The sequence below is a fragment of the Pongo abelii genome, chromosome 5, assembly GCF_028885655.2.
Source record: "Pongo abelii isolate AG06213 chromosome 5, NHGRI_mPonAbe1-v2.0_pri, whole genome shotgun sequence".
Taxonomy (NCBI): Eukaryota; Metazoa; Chordata; class Mammalia; order Primates; family Hominidae; genus Pongo; species Pongo abelii.
In genome coordinates, this window is record NC_071990.2 from 172311018 (window position 1) to 172325747 (window position 14730).

Genomic DNA, 14730 nt, shown 5'->3' on the forward strand with positions numbered 1-14730 from the left:
TATATTTAGGCTATGATAGCCCTTCTGATTTTAACTACTTATTTAATGAGAAAGTGGAATTAATTTAAATCATGTATCTCATCACCTACCATGAGCCAGCACTGTCTTGACATTACAGAGGAGAAGCACCTGTGCCTGGCACATGGTTTTTTCACTCAGTAAACAATTTCTGAACAAATGAGTGAATGAATATAGTACGGCTTCTAATGCTAAGCAGCTTACAGTTTAATAAGGGAGGCAGACCAGACAGCTGTGTTACAGGGAAAATAGGATATGAACTCCATAAGGCAAGCTGGAGGTTGGTCCTGTCTAAGGGAGGAGGAGAGGGTGACATCAGCGAACCTTAAAGGGAAAAGAGGATTGTAAAGTGGGAAGCTGGGAAAGACTGGAAGAGAAAGATTCTGGGTAGGGTAAGTTCTTATGGGGCACAAGTAAAGGTAGAAGAGGATTGAGTACTCTTGAGGAGCAATGAAGATGTTCTGTTGAGACTGGATTATGGCCATTTCTATGAGGGTGAAATGGTGTGCAAGGCTAGAAAAAGGAGATTGAGGCTTTATAGTGGGGCCTCAAATGTTATGGCGAAGGATTTGTGGTAGCCATTCAAATGTTTTGAATAGGGTAGCAAAGTTTTCAAAGACAGTATGGCAATGGTGTGAAGGATGAGTTGGAAAGGGGAGAAACTGGGCTAGGGGATTAAGACCCTTTCATAGCAATACTGGTGAGAAGTAGTGAGCACCTGGTTACTGGGAGGTTATTAAGGAGACAGAACAGTGAGATACTGCAGAAGATAAGACTGGTAGATGTTTGGAGGGAGGAGGAGGGGGAATAGAAAGTTTGAAATTGGTAGTCCAAAGGAAAGAGAACATGGCAACTTGATGTCATGAATTTCAGGGTCAGTTACATTTCTGAGGGCCTTAAAAAACTGGCATATGATGAAAGGCATTGACTTTTCCTATTTAAGGTTACTATCTTGTTTTTAAGGAGAAATTCAGTTGTATTTAAATTTCAAACAGGTTGCTAGGACACATCACGTCCAAGCAGAAAGCTACCTGGTGTACAACATCATGAGCAGTGGAGAGATTGAATGCAGCAACACCCTAGAAGATGAGCTTGACCAGGCCTTACCCAGCCAGGCCTTCATTTACCGTCCCATTCGACAGCGAGTCTACTCACTCTTACTGGAGGACTGTCAAGGTGAGAATTGGTTGGTCTCTCTTAGTAAAGGTTCTATTTGGAGTTGAGTTCTGAGAAACTGGCCAGATGAAATAGAGTGCATTATTTCAAGACATGAAGACAGTTAAATGGGTTTTATTTCCCTGTCAAATCTATAATTGAGAATACCACTGACATCTGTAAAAAATTAAGCGTAAGTGCCATTGGACATCTATATCTAATTAGCAGTAAGTCGATCAGTATGCATTAAAAGAAGAATGCATGATTTCTATAAAATGTCATATTTTTATGCCTTAAAAGGATTTTTGCTTTTTTAAAAATGTGAAAATTCTTTCCTCCTGTAGGGGAGAGTAGAGTATGCCTATTATTAGAAGAAAACAATGTCTACTTAGTCTTCCCTCAAAATGTGATTTTTATAAAATAATTTTACAAAATCTAGTGATCATGTTTTTAAATACAAACAATTTTCCTTTGGTGTTTTTGTAATTTGTGTTTTTTCTCATCTATATTTCCATTATGTGCTTAGCAACAAGAGTAGAGAGTGGACCATCAAGGACCCAAATAGTGAAAATGAGGAATTCTAACCCCAAGGAGAAAGTTAGTGAAGGTCTCATAACTCACCATTTGGAATAGTTTTGGGGGGAATCAGGAGTGTGGAAGAACACTTCATATTAGAAACCAGAGATGTTGAATGCATTTAGTGACCTTCTATTTCAGTAAGGCCTTGTTCGTTTTAGACAGAGACCTTAGGTACTTTATGGTCTGATTTGAGAGTGCGTTGATAAGAAACATGGTCTACACACTATTACCAGGATAAGAGAGAGAAGGAGTAGGATACTGATGAAAGTGGTCCATTTGCCTAAACATCATTATTTCCAGACGTGTCAATGTTAACCTTACTCTGTTGTTCCAGAGAGTGAGCATTTACATAATCTAAAAGTGATAATAGAATCATCAGATGGAAAAGTCATCATTATTATTTTTGGATGATGGGGCTCAGGGGTAGTGGGGTTATTTAAATCCAGTTTTTGTTAGATTCCTGTAGCGCCACCCAGCATGCACTGCTTTCTCCCATACATACCGCAAGAGTTCACCCCTGTGACCTAAGGAAGCAGACATGAGAAAGATGTTTAAGCTGATTTAAAAACAGAAATAACCTGTATAATAAACTCTGGAGCCAAATGTTATTTAAGTCATTTTTTAAAATTTCTTTTTCTTATGCGCTCTCTACCCACATTCCTTCTTAACATGGATGTTTGCACATTGACTCGATGGAAAAAAGAGATCTTCCTCATGAAAACATTTTTACATTAAATAATAATATTGGAATTATTTTCAGACTATTTCATTAAACTATATAAACTTCACTAACCTAAAATTCATACTTTGTTAATGTAATATATTTATGACCAAGTGGATAACTTTATTAGATAACCACATAAACAGGAAAAACCATTCACATTGAACTTGTCTTCATGGTTGATCTTTAGTTTCTTTCTTTCTCCCTCAACTTTTTGGCTTTCTACATGAAGTTTACATTATTAAGATATGAAAATAAAATGCTGTTTTTGCTGATTTATATATGATAATAATGAAGTGTATCCTATGTTATTTGTTTGACTTAGTTTATGATCCCATTTGTAGTTGAAAGTGTTGTGTATTTTACAGTTGTTGAGTATAGTGTTCTGTAAATGTCAGCAGTGTTAATAAGGTTATTCCAAGTCTTGTACTGATTTTCTGTCTGCTTGTTCTTAGTTCCCAGGAGAAAACGGTTAAAAACTCCAGCTCTTACTGTGGATCTGTCTATTTATTCCTTCAGTTCTGTCAGTTTTTGCTTTAGGTATTTTGAAACTCTGTTGTTAGGTGCATATACGTTGAGGACTGTTATGTTTCTTAATGAATCGACCCTTTTAACAGGAGAGTTCACTTTTAAAAACATGGTAATACTCCTTGTCCTAAAGTTGTCTTTGTTTTATTGTAATATAGTCATTCCAGTATTCTTACTGTTAATGTTTGCATGATATGGTAATTTTTCTATCGTTTTAAACTATTTCTTAACATCTAAAGTGCATCTCTTTTAAAAACAACATGTCCAGTGTCACAGTCTCTCTTTTAATTGGAATGTTCACACTGAACGTAACTTTTGGTGTAATTAGGGCTCACTCTTCTGTTTTGCTCTTTGTTCTTTTTTCCTCACCTTATTTTCTCATTTTCATACTTCTTTTGGATTAGTTTAATAATTTTTAGTATTGTGTTTTATGCACTCATTTGGATTATTAGATTTACCTTTTTTTAAAAAAAAAAAAAAAAAGTAGTTGGCCGGGCACGGTAGCTCACGCCTGTAATCCCAGCACTTTGGGAGGCCAAGGCAGGCAGATCACCTGAGGTCAGGAGTTTGAGACCAGCCTGGCCAACATGGTGAAACCCTGTCTCTGCTAAAAATACAGATATTAGCTGGGCGTGATGGCAGGCGCCTGTAATCCCAGCTACTCGGGAGGCTGAGGCAGGAGAATTGCTTGAGCCCAGGAGACAGAGGTTGCAGTGAGCCAAGGTCACACCATTGCACTGCAGCCTGGGGACAAGATGGGGACAAGAGCAAGACTTCATCTCAGGGAAAAAAAAAAAAAGTGGTTGATCTGGGGTCTGTTAGATTGGTGCAGATTAATTGCGGTTTTTGCAATTACTTTTAATATCTTTAACGTCACCATTTACTATCAAACAATATACTATGTTACTAGCAATGTAAAAACCTTATAACTGTATTTTCATTCTCCCCAACATTTTTGCTATTGTCGTTTAATGTCTCGTACATATATATATATTTTAAATTTGAAATAATTACAGATTCACAGGAAGTTGCAAGAATAGTACATAGTTTCCCATGCACCCTTCACTCAGATTCCTCCAAAGATGACATCTTATATAACTGTGGTGTAATATCAAAGCCAGAAAGTTAACATCAGGTACAATGCTAACTAAACTGCAGACCTTATTCAGTTGTGCCATTTTTTACATGCATGCATTTATGTGTGTGGGTGTGTAGGTCTATGCAAAGATCCTGCAGCTACCACCACAGCCAAGATACAGAGCTGGTTTGTTAGCACTCCCTCCGTGTGCCCCTATGTCCTGGCAATCTTTCTTCCCTCCGTTCCTGTCCTCTGGCAACTGCGAATCTGTTTTTCATCTCTATGTTCTTGTTCATTTCAGAATGTTATATAAATGGCAGCATACAATATGTAACCTTTGGAGATTATGCATATGTTTTAAACCCTATAATACATGAGGGGTTGGCACACTTTTTCTGTGAAGGGTCAGATAATAATAAATATTGTAGGTTTTGAGGGCTCCCTCCACAGTCCCTGTCACAACTACCCAATCCTGCTATTGTAGTGCAAGAGCAGCCGTAGACAACATGTACATGAATGAATGTGTCTGTGTGCCAGGAAGCCTTTATTCAATTTTCCATGTGACAGAACTTGAATTTTATTTTATTGATTTATTTATTTTTTAGAGACAGAGTCACACTCTGTTGCCCAGGCTGGAGTGCAGTGGCACCATCACAGCTCACTGCAGCCTTCAACTCCAAGGCTTAAGGGATCCTCCTGCCTCAGCCTCTTGAGTAACTGAGATGACAGGCATGCACCACCACACCCGGCTAATTTTTAAATATTCTTTTTTTGAAGAGATAGGATCTCGCTATGTTACCTAGGCTGGTCTCAAACTCCTGACCTCAAGATATCCCCCACGTCAGCCTCCCAAAGTGTTGGGATTACAGATGTGAGTTACTGCACCAGGCCAAAACTTGAATTTTTTTTTTTGAGATGGAGTCTTGCTCTGTCGCCCAGGCTGGAGTGCAGTGGCACAATCCTGGCTCACTGCAAGCTCCGCCTCCCGGTTTCACACCGTTCTCCTGCCTCAGCCTCCCGAGTAGCTGGGACTACAGGCACCCGCCACCATGCCCGGCTAATTTTTTGTATTTTTAGTAGAGACGGGGTTTCACTGTGTTAGCCAGGATGATCTCGATCTCCTGACCTTGTGATCTGCCCGCCTCGGCCTCCCGAAGTGCTGGGATTACAGGTGTGAGCCACCACGCCCGGCCAACTTGAATTTTTTAGAGTATAATTTTCAGGAGTCACAAAATATTCTTAAAAACATTTTTTTCCAACCATTAAAAAAATATGAAAACATTATTAGTTTTCAGACTGTAAAAAAGCAGGCAGATTTGACCCATGAGCTGGTAGTTTGCCAATTTCCACTTTAAATTATAGGCTTTATACACACTGCACACGCAGGCTGCTCCGGTGGGTCCATGAGTGAGTGGGGAGTGAGTGGGAAGACCAGGACATGACCGTGCTGCTGTAGGCTTTATACACACTGCACACGCAGGCTGCTCCAGTGAGTCCATGAGTGAGTGGGAAAGCCAGGACATGACCGTATACTGCTGTAGGCTTTATATACACTGCACACGCAGGCTGCTCCAGTAAGTCTGGTAAGCGAGTGGGGAGTGAGTGGGAAGGCCAGGACATGACTGTGTTGCTGTAAGCTTTATACACACTGCACACGCAGGCTGCTCTAGTGAGTCCATGAGTGAGTGGGGAGTGAATGGGAAGGCCAGGACATGACCGTGCTGCTGTAGGCTTTATACACACTGCACATGCAGGCTGCTCCAATGACTCTGGTGAGCAAGTGGGAAGTGAATGGGAAGGCCAGGACATGACCGTACACTGCTGTAGGTTTTATACATACTGCACACTTAGGGCTATAATACATTCAAAAAATATTTCTTTCCTCAACAATAAATTAACCTTAACTTACCGTAACTTTTTTACTTTATAAACTTTGAAATTTATTTAACTTTTTGACTCTTGTAATTAACACCTAACTTAAAATACAAACACATCATACAACTGGACAAAAAATTCTTTCTTTATATCATTCTATAAGCCTTTTTCTATTAGAAAAAGTTTTAACTCTACCTCCTGAATTCATACTTTAGAAATTTTTAATTTTTTTAAACTTCTTTGTTAAAAGCTCAGACACAAGCATGCACATTAGTCTAGGACTCCACGGGGTCAGGATCATCAAGGCTTCACCAGAAATGTGTATGCAGTCCGTCACTAACCGAATCATCGTTTGTGAAGTACGGGACTGTATTTCATCTTTCTTTGGCGGGTATATTTTTGCTGCATATAGAATTTTAGGTCGTTCTGTATTTTCTCCTGGCATGTGTAGTTTCTCATGAGACAGCAAGGCTCATCTTTATCGTTGTTCCCCATGTGTAACGTGGCTTTTCTCCTCTGACTGTCTTTGCAGTTCCTCTCCTGTTTGCTGGATTTTGAGTAAGGTTCACTCTGCCCCCTTCATGGGATTCTTGAGCTTCCTAAATCTATGGGTTTATATTTCCTATCAAATTTGGAAGAAATGAGCGTTTTTTTAAATAAGATTTTGTCTTTCTCAATCTCTTTAGCCTCTTCCTCTGGGCCATTTGTTGACTTCCTCCTACAGGGTCCACATAGTTTTGCTTATTTTCTTATCTAGCGTTTTTTGATTGTATGCTAGAACATTTTGGATACTAAAAAGAGTGTAGAGTTTAGTTCTGTCGGACAGTTACTCTACCTGCTCCTTCCGAGACTTACCTTTAAACTTTATTAAGCTGTGTCCATTGTGGCTTTTACTTTACAGCTAGCACAGCCCTACTCCTAAGATAGGGCCTTCCAGGCTATCACTAGAGTGCCCAAGGTGTAGGATGATGTCTCTTCATGTTTGCTGGTAGTGGAAACTCCACTGTCTTCAAGCCCAGCGCAAGCTCCATTGGTTGGCCAGCCCCAGGACCTTGCCTGGCTTCTCTGAGTCTTACCCTATACCCCGATAGCTCTCTCTTCAGCCAGAGTCTAAAGGGCACTTGCCATCTGCACACTGCCCTGCTCTCTGGTGCTCTGTTCTGCAGATCGTGGCCTCAATAGTCTTGATCTCCAGTCTCTGTCTCCTCATCTGAGGAACTATCTCCCTCACTAGGATACAGTCTGGACAGTGCCTATGGGCACAAAATTGGCGTGATAGAGAGTTGTTTCCCTTCTGTCTGGGATAACAATCTGGCACTGCCCATTGTCCGTCACATGAATGCAGTTGCTAGAACCGTTTCTTCAGTTCTAGTGTTGACGGTAGGTAGGAAGGCTGGTCAGTGGCTCTGCCCATTCACAAACGACCATCCCCACTGTCCCCTGCTCAGTGGCTGTGCTTGATCACAGCCACCCCTACGGTCGTGTGGCGTCACAGGTGCTGATAATGCCGACTGCAAAGTTGAGTGCTGGAATGATTCATGTTCCTTTTTTACTGACTTTTTTTTTTTCTTAGAAGGTTTTGAGATGTTCTCTTTATCCTGTGTTTAGCAAATCTGTGTTGTCTCAGTTTTCTCCTGGAACTGCTGTGAAATGCAGGTGGGGCTTCCTGGATTGATAACTCTCTTTCTTCATCTTTTGATTCCTGTTTTTGTGTTTTTGTTCTACATTAAGGGGACATCTCTCCACTTCATTTCTCAGCTCTTTATAGAAAAGTGTCGCCTCTTCTTCTCTTCATCAAGGCCTGCTTCCCTCAGCCCTGGATCAAGCCGACTGCCTCTTTCTGCCCAACTTGACCAGCTGTCTGACTGATGATCACCTTTGTGCTGGGATGTCTGGCATCTAGGGACACCACCTCTTCTTCCCGTCCCCCTTAAGCACCTGCTGTCTGCTCACGTCCTCCCTTCAGAGTTCCTCAGTTACACCCACTGTCTTCTTTACCTGGTCTTGCTTTAAAAAACTGTATCCATGTTGACTGTCAAATTCCAGCAGTTTTCTTTAAGTGTTTTCTGGAACAGTGTGAGGGGGGTAGGGAGGAAAGACATCGTAGGAGTCATTAACATGGTAAACTCTCTCTCCCATATTATTGTTTACTTACCCAGATTATCCTGAGGATTTTGTTGGTTCCACAGGATATGGTTCTTGATGGAATGAACAGATTACCCTCAGATTGGAGGATAAAAAATTAATTGTTGGATAACTAAGGTTGCTCAGTCACCTTGGATTTGAGAGCTCACCTTTGAATTGGCCACCTGGGCAGAGCTGGGTCTGTGACACTGTGAGCGATGCATGCTGTCATGCACCTACTGACCCAACTCTTTTTCTTCAGATGTTACCAGCACCTGCCCGGCTGTCAAGGAGTGGTTTGTGTATCCTGGGAACCCACTGAGGCACCCGGACCTCGTCAGGCCACTGCAGATGACCATTCCAGGTACAGGCAGCCTTTCTTTGAATGAACCACAGATCTTTCCATTCTATGATAAAAGTCTAAGAATGCATCAGTTACGGAAAGCATCTTTTACCAGAATTGCACAAATACTAGTTTTTATTTAAACCCTTGGCTCATGATTAATGTATCCATCTAATAAAGTCCCAAAATAATGGAAGGATGATGCTGTGGCAGGTTTACCCCGTACCATCTGCGGCGGTGCTCTGCCTCTTTCTCCATCCACCCTGGTCCAGATCCACAGCAGTGGAGAGATAAAAGAGACAGAAGGATGGCTGTGGTCAGCGCATGTTGCTGCCGCAGCCCCAGTGCCTGATGTCTAGTTGTTGCTTGGTAGACGTCCATGGAGTTTAACAGGATAGATTCTTGATATTCTGCTTGAATCAACAATCTTACCTTCTCCCCAACACTGAAAGCATATTTTGATGAGTTCTGGCACCAGAAAGAGAAGATAAAGGAGGGTTATTTTAACTGGAAAAAAGGTTATATTTTCATGAGTAGTATCTTAAAACTTAATGAGAGGTAAGGGAAAACAAAGTTCACCTGAAGATTAGCTGAAGTATATCCAAAGAGCAGCCTTTCTTTCTGTGAGTTCATAGTATCTGAAACAGGTCAGGAATGTACAAGTGTCAGGGTAGGGTTCTACATACACAGTTAAGAAAGAGGAGGCTAAGCTTCAGAGTTTATTTTTAGTGGCTCATGTCATTGTTTCACAGAACAAATATTTTCCTACAGTTTTGCTATTCCATTTTCATATGCATTAAATTCTCTGGTGTCGCTACTATTTTCCATCACATGAACCGGTAATTTACCAAGTATGGATCTGAGCATTATAATTGGTTTTTAAATAAATGGAATTGTATTGAGAGAGAAGTTGAGAAAAGCTATTGTAGGGAGTGTTTCCTTATTCTGTTAATCATAGACTAAAACCTTAAAACTACTTATCAGAGAAACATAATTAAAATGCATTGACATTTGTTTTTACAGTAAGGAGCATTTTTTTAAAGGATACCCAAAATAATTTTCCAAAAATGTTTTATTATATATGTAATTTTCATCTTATAGTATCTTTCCAAATATAATATGGAAAATGACTATTACATCTCTCTTCATTGTTTGAATTAAAGAGAACATTTGACTGTTTGTCATTGTGTCAAGAGTTAATTTTAAAGGCCACTCTATATAATGTTTTAGTAAATTCCAGAAATTGTGTAAGTGTTAGAGAGACTACTTCAGAGCTTGTGAAAACATCCTCCGTTGCACTCCTAGAGTGGGAAAGTGGGTGTGTAGCACCTTGGACCACACATTGGGTTCTCTTCTGGAAGGAGCTCCGGAAGCCTGTGCCCTACATGGAGGGCCACGTCTCAAACACACTCATTTTCACAGCTGTTAACTCTAGATATTGGATTCGAACTTTTATATGGAGGGCCACGTCTCAGACACATTCATTTCCACAGCTATTGCTCTAGAAATTGGATTTGAATTTTTATATGGAGGGCCACGTCTCAAGCACACTCATTTCCACAGCTATTACTCTAGACATAGGATTTGAACTTTTACACAGAGGGCCACATCTCAAACACACTCATTTCCACAGCTGTTACTCTAGAAATTGGATTTGAATTTTTTATTCCAGATTATTTCAATGGGTGACTCCTTATTTACACTTGCATTAGTGATGATAATTAAAAAGACAAGATTTTAAATTTTAAATGGTTTTCAATATCTATGAGGAATATTGCCAAATGATTTTAGACAAAAATGGAAAACAGAACATCCAATTTTCTGTCAAGTATTCACATGAATACAACATACGATTAAAAACAGATCAGCCGGGTGGGGTTAGAGGGGCTCACGCCTGTAATCCCAGCACTTTGGGAGGCCGTGGCAGGTCGGTCACCTGAGATCAGGAGTTTGAGACCCGCCTGGCCAACATGGTGAAACCCTGTCTCTACTAAAAATACAAAAATTAGCTGGGTGTGGTGGCGGACACCTGTAATCTCAGCTACTCAGGAGGCTGAGGCAGGAGAATTGCTGGAACCCTGGAGGCGGAGGTTGCAGTGAGCCGAGATCACGCCATTGCACTCCAGCCCAGGCAACAACAGCAAGACTCCATCTCAAAAAAAAAAAGTGAGATTCTGCCGATGGGCCCTCCCCTTCCACCTGTCAGGAAAACCTGCAAAAGGTTCTTGTCGCACCACTAGAGCCAGTTTTTCCCAAATGACACCCATACCTGATTTTCCTTGTTCTTCTAAGACAGTTTTAATTAGGGTAATCTCATAAGTGCTACATTTTCAGTGAATTTTTTCAATATAGTGGCCCATGTTCTTTTTTTTTTTTAAGTCTTTTTCTTCTGATAGCACATGTGATTTAATGCTTGCTTTCCTGAATTGTAGAAATAAAAGGAAATCACAAGTATTTTTCAACAAAGTGGAAGTGAGGCTGAAGGGTGCAGAAAAAAACTATAGAAATTAGTTAAAAATTAGGAAGGGGAAATAATCAAAATTAATGAGCCAGGGAGCAGAAAAAGAGATCTCATTCCTGGGTGCTATGGTTTGAATGTTGGTCTTCCCGCCCCCCAATTCTGGTATTGAAAACCTAATCACTAATGTGATGGTATTGGGAGGTGGGGCCTTTGGGAGGGAAAGAGGTGATTAGATGGGATTCCTGCCCTTATAAAAGAGGCCCCTTCTTCCATGTGAAGGTGCCAGTGTGCCATCTGTGAACCAGGAAGCGGGGCTCACCAGAAACCAACCATGCTGGCACCTTGATCTTGGGCTTCCATCCTCCAGAAATTTTCTGCTGTTAAAAGCTACCTAATTTATGGTGTTTTGCCATAGCATCTCAGATGGACCAAGACACTGGTTTGTTTTATTCAGGGAGCTTATTTACATGCGTGTATTTCTGTGGGCCTCATCTTTTTTTTTTTTTTTTTTTTTTTTTGAGACAGAGTCTCACTCTGTTGCCCAGGCTGGAGTGCAGTGGCACAATCTCAGCTCACTGCAACCTCCGCCTCCTGAGTAGCTGGGACTACAGGCACGTGCCACCACACCCAGCTAATTTTTGTATTTTTAGTAGAGTCTGGGTTTCGCCTTGTTGGCCAGGCTGGTCTCAAACTCCTGGCCACAAATGATCCTTCCGCTTCTGCCTCCCAAAGTGCTGGGATTACAGGTGTGAGCCACTGCCCAGCGTATGGGCCCCATCTTTACGTGTGTGCATGCAGGAGCATGTATATAGGATATATATACCACATTTCATTTCTTTTACAATATATCATGGAAGATGATGTTTGTGATAACACAGTTTAGCTTCCATTTCCCAAACCCAGCTCGTAAAAGTCCTTGATGTGTGCATGTGTGTCTGCCCTTTCCCAGCACACTGCCTGCTCTCACTCCTCTTACCCACTTTCCTGACGTTCTCCATTCTTTGGCTGGGAGTCTTGGCCCACACCAGAGGCAAGCATTTGAAATTGCCTTTTCCGTCTCCAGAATTGGAGATTTGTCAATTCTTCATTTTCAAAGTGCTGGTGGCTTTTTTTCTCTTCTAAGTGTTGTTTTTTAAGTTACTTTAAGCATATCCTTATTTTAGAAACCTAGGAAAACTAATGCACACATCTAATTGGTAATTTGTCTATCTTGAAGAACCTTTTTAAAGTGGTGTTCAACAATCAGAAAGCTTAGTATTTCTTGACTATACACATTTGATTTACCAAAATTGCAGAATATTTCAGAAGACTATTTTACAGAATGAAATGAGGGTAAGTCATACATTTCATGAAAAAAGGACCATGTATTTGATTCAGTCTGTCATTTGCTATCAAACAGTTGTAGTGGCTTTCTTGTTCACCTCCTCTTACATACATTGCTGAAGGTTTTCATCTGACCCTTGTTGCAAGGTCAGTCAAGAAAGTCTCAACAAGTCTTGGAGGTTTCTGTGAGTGGTGAAAGGAAGCTGGTGTGTGGGTGTGTGTGTGCCTGCCCTTGGTGAGGCTCTGCTCATGTGGCTGCCAGTGTCTGAAACTGCCCCAACCATCGCAGATCAACATAAATTGGTTAAAATCTCAAAAGCAGTTTTTCACCAACTTGTAAAAAATAGTGTGAAGCTTAGTCAAATGTGTTAACAAATTCACATTAGAGTCACAAGGGTTAAATTTTGCATTACTACTTTCTATAGCCACTTTCACTGTTGAATGCATTAGATGGGAGTGGTGTAATGATGTCATTTTTGTAAGCATGAAATTAGAAAACTTATCCATGTAAGTATAGAGCTTGATGTATTGAGATGTAAATGTATTCTGTTTAGTTTATATACGAATGAATTTTCTTGCTTATTATAAATAGGCTTTTGAATTTTGTTCATCTAAAGATTCACTTTGCGTGTGTGTAGTCAGGGTTTTTTGAGTTTTTTTTTTTAATGTGAGTTCTGGGATACATGTGCAGAACTTGCAGGATTGTTACAGAGGTATACATGTGCCATAGTGGTTTGCTGCACCTATCAACCCATCATCTAGGTTTTAAGCCCCACATGCATTAGGTATTTGTCCTAATGCTGCCCCTCCCCTTGCCCCCAACCCCCCGACGGGAGCCAGTGTGTGATGTTCCCCTCCCTGTGTCCGTGTGCTCTCATTATTCAACTCCCACTTATGAGTGAAAACATGCGGTGTTTGGTTTTCTATTCTTGTGTTAGTTTGCCGAGAATTATGGTTTCCAGCTTCATCCATGTCCCTGCAAAGGACATGAACTCATTCTTTTTTATGGCTGCATAGTATTCCATGGTGTATATATGCCACATTTTCTTTATCCAGTCTATCATTGATGGGCATTTGGGTTGGTTCCAAGCCTTGCTATTGTAAATGGTACTGCAGTAAACATACGTGTGCATGTGTCTTTATAGTAGAAAGATTTATACCTTTGGGTATATACCTAGTAATGGGATTGCTGGGTCAGATGGTATTTCTGGTTCTAGACCCTTGAGGAATTGCTACACTGTCTTCCACAATGGTTGAACTAATTTACACTCCCATCAACAGTGTAAAAGCATTCCTATTTTGCCACATCCTCGCCAGCATAGTTGTTTCCTGACTTTTTAATGATCACCATTCTGACTGGCATGAAATGGTATCTCATTGTGGTTTTAATTTGCATTTCTCTAATGACCAGTGATGATGAGCTTTTTTCCTCATATGTTTGTTGGCCGCATAAATGTCTTCTTTTGAGAAGTGTCTGTTCATATCCTTTGTCCACTTTTTGATGGGGTTGTTTTTTTCTTGTAAATTTAAGTTCCTTGTAGATTCTGGTTATTAGCCCCTTGTCAGATGGATAGATTGCAAAAATTTTTCCCCATTCTGTAGGTTGCCTGTTCACTCTGATGATAGTTTCTTTTGCAGTGCAGAAGCTCTTTAATTAGATCCCACTTGTCAATTTTGGCTTTTCTCACAATTGCTTTTGGTGTTTTAGTCATGAAGTCTTTGCCCATGCCTATGTCCTGAATGGTATGGTCTAAGTTTTCTTCTAGGGTTTTTATGGTTTTAGGTTTTACGTTTAAGTCTTTAATCCATCTTGAGTAAATTTTTGTATAAGGTGTAAGGAAGGAGTCCAGCTTCTGTTTTCTGCTTATGGCTAGCCAGTTTTCCCAGCACCATTTATTAAACAGGGAATCTTTTCCCTGTTGCTTGTTTTTGTCAGGTTTGTTAAAGATCAGATGGTTGTAGATGTGTGGTGTTATTTCTGAGGCTTTTGGTCTATATATCTGTTTTGGTACCAGTACCACACTGTTTTGGTTACTGTAGCCTTGTAGTATAGTTTGAAGTCAGGTAGCATGATGGCTCCAGCTTTGTTCTTTTTGCTTACAATTGTCTTGGCTATACGGGCTTTTTGGTTCCATCTGAAATTTAAAGTAGTTTTTTCTAATTCTGTGAAGAGAGTCAATGTTAGCTTGATGGGAATAGCATTGAATCTGTAAATTACTTTGGGTAGTATGGCCATTTTCATGATATTAATTCTTCCTATCCATGAGCATGGAACGTTTTTCCATTTGTTTGTGTCCTCTCTTATTTCCTTGAGCAGTGGTTTGTAGTTCTCCTTGAAGAGGTCCTTCATGTCCTTTGTAAGTTATATTCCTAGGTATTTTATTCTCTGTGTAGCAATTGTGAATGGGAGTTCACTCATGATTTGGCTGTCTGCTTGTCTATTATTGGTGTATAGGAATGCTTGTGATTTTTGCACATTGATTTTTGTATGCTGAGACTTTGCTGAAGTTGCTTATCACCTTAAG

General features: G+C 40.4%; 1 protein-coding gene across 16 annotated transcripts in view; it reads left to right on the plus strand.

Annotated features, from left to right (window-relative positions):
- The window catches only part of FAM120B (family with sequence similarity 120 member B), a 97495-nt gene that overhangs the window by 15341 nt on the left and 67424 nt on the right, over nucleotides 1–14730 (plus strand). For all 16 annotated transcript variants that reach the window (XR_002915363.3, XR_008526614.1, XR_010140404.1 and 13 more), the window contains 2 exons: nucleotides 1014–1194; nucleotides 8341–8442. Coding sequence is in view for 10 of the 16 variants with exons in the window: in XM_009242461.4 (XP_009240736.3) it covers nucleotides 1014–1194; nucleotides 8341–8442 (283 nt within the window). In the remaining 6 variants the exon portion in view is untranslated. The remainder of the gene's footprint in view (nucleotides 1–1013; nucleotides 1195–8340; nucleotides 8443–14730) is intronic.